General features: G+C 32.2%; 1 protein-coding gene across 1 annotated transcript; it reads right to left on the bottom strand.

Moving 5' to 3' along the window:
• Positions 1-1165: 1165 nt before the first annotated feature.
• Positions 1166-2709, bottom strand: LOC100786641 (transcription termination factor MTERF2, chloroplastic). Its single transcript, XM_006602203.4, has one exon. It carries the CDS (start codon positions 2594-2596, stop codon positions 1382-1384), a length of 1215 nt encoding a protein of 404 aa, XP_006602266.1. The 5' UTR covers positions 2597-2709; the 3' UTR covers positions 1166-1381.
• Positions 2710-3803: the final 1094 nt, after the last annotated feature.

Below are 3803 nucleotides of genomic sequence, written 5' to 3'. Positions count from 1 at the left end.
CCAATTCTATCCAAAGATAAAAGGTTTCTTCTTGAATGGAAGCCTCAAAATAAACTTATCATTTCGATTTGACTATGCTTAAAGTTCAGTTCCAATGCATGAATTTAAGCCCCCAAAAATAAAAATCATATCAGATTAACCTACCTGCTCTTATAAATCTTATGAAAATCATCCATAAAAGCAACAAAATTATGATCATCATACCTAACAAACCGACAAAATTGTATAAAAAGCACCAGATCGAATAAGAATATGACATAGTCAGCATATCTGAGTAAAAACATGGAATGTTCCTCTTGTATAATATGATCAGTTGATCACCAATCAATCCCTCAATCTTTTTCCCTTTTATTTCTTTCTTCTTTCAAAATACCAAGGCCAAACAATTCATCACATTATACAATTATTAGTATCAGATCCAAATAAAGGAGAGTATCGAAGTCCATAATGCTTATAATGGAAGCAGCCCCTTAAGTTAAATGCAGTTTCAAATATTTTAGGGAAATAAATTTGCACCCTGTCCATCAGCTTAATGGCATGATTCTACAAGAGAAAAATAACAAAAATCCCAATCTTCATCAATAACAGTTAATGCTACTAAATCTCTCAGCACATTGTGCTTAGATATCTTCATTGAAGAAACATAGAAGCATTAAATTGACTTCAATTACAAACATTATGAAGGTAGCCTTCCCCTGCTTTCTGGTTACTCTCATAAGATAATATATTAATATATAAAGCATCAACAGTACCAGTAGTTGACAAAAAGTTCAAAGCTGAATGTATCCACGACATAACAGTATCACTATAGTAACAAGTTTAAGTAAAGGAAGATTATTAAATTGTACGACATCTTTACAGTATTTATTTATAAAGAATGGTCATAGCAGCACAACTAATTTGTAATTTGATTTGATTTTAGCTATTGATCCCCTCTGCATGCTCTAACAGACAACAGGAGGCTTCCTCCCAGACATTCTATATAGTTTATGGTAGTTTGAAGTATTAGCATTGCACATGCCTATCACGTGTGGAAGAAAACAAGATAAAGTAGAAATTGTTGCTAAAAAGATATAATTCATCAGAATTATGGCCGGCCTACAACACAAAGCATCTTTCTTTTAATGTGCTTTGTTATTTCAACAAAAATAAATAAACCAAGCTATTGAACTTGTAAATCACCAGTAAAGCGATTTATATACTAGTTTAAATAATCAGCATCGGATCATCCTATAAATCTGACCAAAAGTCCCTCTACCTAAAAACAATACAACTCAAAATGTTGGCACAAAATGTGAAAGCAGGCTAAACTCAAGTTCAATTTAGTATTGAAATAAAAAAAGTTGGAACTTAGAACCATATCAGTAAAAACATTCAAAGACTACAATACATTTGAAGGATTGATCAAACCTCTGTAAACATCTGGTAAGAAAGGCAAAATTTTCTGAAAATTGACGACAAATTTCTCCAAAAACTTTTCCTCAGCTGTGCAAATAATGGAACTAAAGTGCATGTTTTTCTCAAGCAGACCTTTTGATTTCAAGATTTTGATAACAGAGAATCTAGGGATAATTCTCTTCTCCAAGCTGTATGCTACAACTTGAGGATATTCAGCAATAGCTTCAGATGGCCAACCCATATCCTTCACCAGGAAACTCATTTTTTTGGTAAACGTCTCCCCTGAAAACTTCATAAAACCAGGAAACTTTCTAAATGCTCGAAGAGCCATTTCACGGTTCCAGCCCCAACTCTCATAAACCTCAAACCTTGAATTCCAGACTGTTTTCCTCATAGTTGTAAGCACGGAAATAGCCACGACAAAATTTGTTTTCAAAGGACTAAACCCAATTTCCTTAACTGTCTTCACAGCTTCCACAAATCTGGAATGCTCCACATATGCTGCAGGCAGAGCAATGGTCAGTAGGAAAGAGATGGATGCCTGAGACACACCAGATTGCCTCAAAATTTTAATGTTTGGAACCAAGGCATTCACTAAGTCACCATATACAAAACCAAGAGGGGAACTTTTCAAAGCTCTAACAACTTCCCGATCATCACAAAGTACACTCTTTAGGAACTCATAACGTGGGATGAGGCATTTTTCCAAGCTCCTCTCCAAGATACAATGATTAGCAATCAGGATTTTTGGCATGTCAGTGTCGGAGACCCCAATAGAACGAAAGAACTTGAGTTTAGGCAAAAGGGTTTTCTTTGCTTTTGCAACAAGCACTAAAGGATGTCTCACCACAAGTTTTGCAAGCTGTGTTTTGGAGAACCCATAGTTGTTGAGAAGATCAAGAACAGCATTTGGGCCATTAGGGTTTTTTAAATTGACCCTGTTGGAGAGTTCCCTAGCCAGTGTTGGGGACACCCCACATGAGTTGATGAGGTACGACACAGTAAAGGTGTCACCTTTATGGTGGTTTCCATCTGATTCAGAATCAGAAGAGGTAGCTGAAGTGAATGAATTGAAGAAAAAAAGTGAAGCTGTGTGTTTGTGTTGCAACAGAGAACCCAATGGGATATGGGTGCTCTTGTAGCGTGTGAATGATGATGACGCAGTTAATCTTGCAATGAGGAGAAAATTAGACATCATTTATTCACTCTAGGATTTTAATGTAGTGAGATTTGATTATGAGCAATGAGATGAGAGTAACCTCTTGACAAGACAGACAACTGGGTTTCGGAGAATCCTTAGCTTTTAGAAGATTAAAGACAACATTTGATGTATAAACTAATTTAAATTTAAAGATAGTAACATACTCATATAATAATGATTTAAATTTAAAATAATTATAAATTTTTCAAAAATCAATTATATTCTGATAAGTTGTGTTTGGGGATCACCAAATAATCAGAGGAGAAAGATAATATAAAAAGTAAATTAGTTGAGAAAGTGGTAGTTTTACTATCAAAATAAATATTTAAATCTACAATATAAGAATAGATTAGTCAAGAAAAAATTACATCAAAATAATAAATTTATTGTACAAATTTATTTATAAATTTAATTGGTATTTGCTAATAATGTGAAGATTTTTTGCACGGTCAATTAATCTAAAAATTTCACATATTTAAAAGTTTGAATCATATCCTAACAATCTTTAAAGTCACATATGTCATGAATTATGATTGATGACCGTGTAAAGAAATTTCAAAGTAACAGTGTATAACAATTAAATCTATTATAGGCTTATGTTTTTAGTCATTAAAGTTGAGTATTTTTTTTTTAGTCTTTCAATGTTGAAGTTATTTTTTTTAGTCCTTGAAATTTATAAAATGCTCTCTTAAATCCTTTTGTACAGTACAAGTCACACATAAAATAAGAAATTTGTAATTTGTGACAATTTTTTATCATCAAAATTTAATTTTATATTTTAAAGTTCACTTCTGATGATTAAAAACTATCATAATCAAGTCAATAAAAAAATTAAAAATTCATTAATTGCTTTAAAAACTGTTTAAACTTTTTATTGACTTGACTTTGACTGTTTCAAACTATTAGAAAATCGTATTTTAAAATAAATAAAAAAAATCAACTTGTCAACAACTCCACTAGATTTCATACCTAGTCATTGTTAGACCGGCTACATCACTAGTTACAACCTTTGTCCGCCACTTGCTAGACTTTTAACAACAAAAAGTCTATATGTTTTAAATGCACATATATAGATTTCACCTCCGAAGAGAGTTTCCACTTAGGAAATTATAATATCTCACTTTTATCTTAGATCTATCATAACTTACAAACTTTTACAAAAGTGGGTCACTCTTTAATGAGTAGGTTGAAACAACAATGACAG

Source organism: Glycine max, chromosome 18 (genome assembly GCF_000004515.6).
Source record: "Glycine max cultivar Williams 82 chromosome 18, Glycine_max_v4.0, whole genome shotgun sequence".
Classification (NCBI taxonomy): domain Eukaryota; kingdom Viridiplantae; phylum Streptophyta; class Magnoliopsida; order Fabales; family Fabaceae; genus Glycine; species Glycine max.
Note: the sequence above shows the minus strand (reverse complement) of the source record. Positions and strands in the feature narration are given on the sequence as shown.

Bases quoted from the DNA above. Each gene is read 5' to 3' on its own strand.
- LOC100786641 (XM_006602203.4), bottom strand. From the start codon at position 2,596: ATGATGTCTAATTTTCTCCTCATTGCAAGATTAACTGCGTCATCATCA.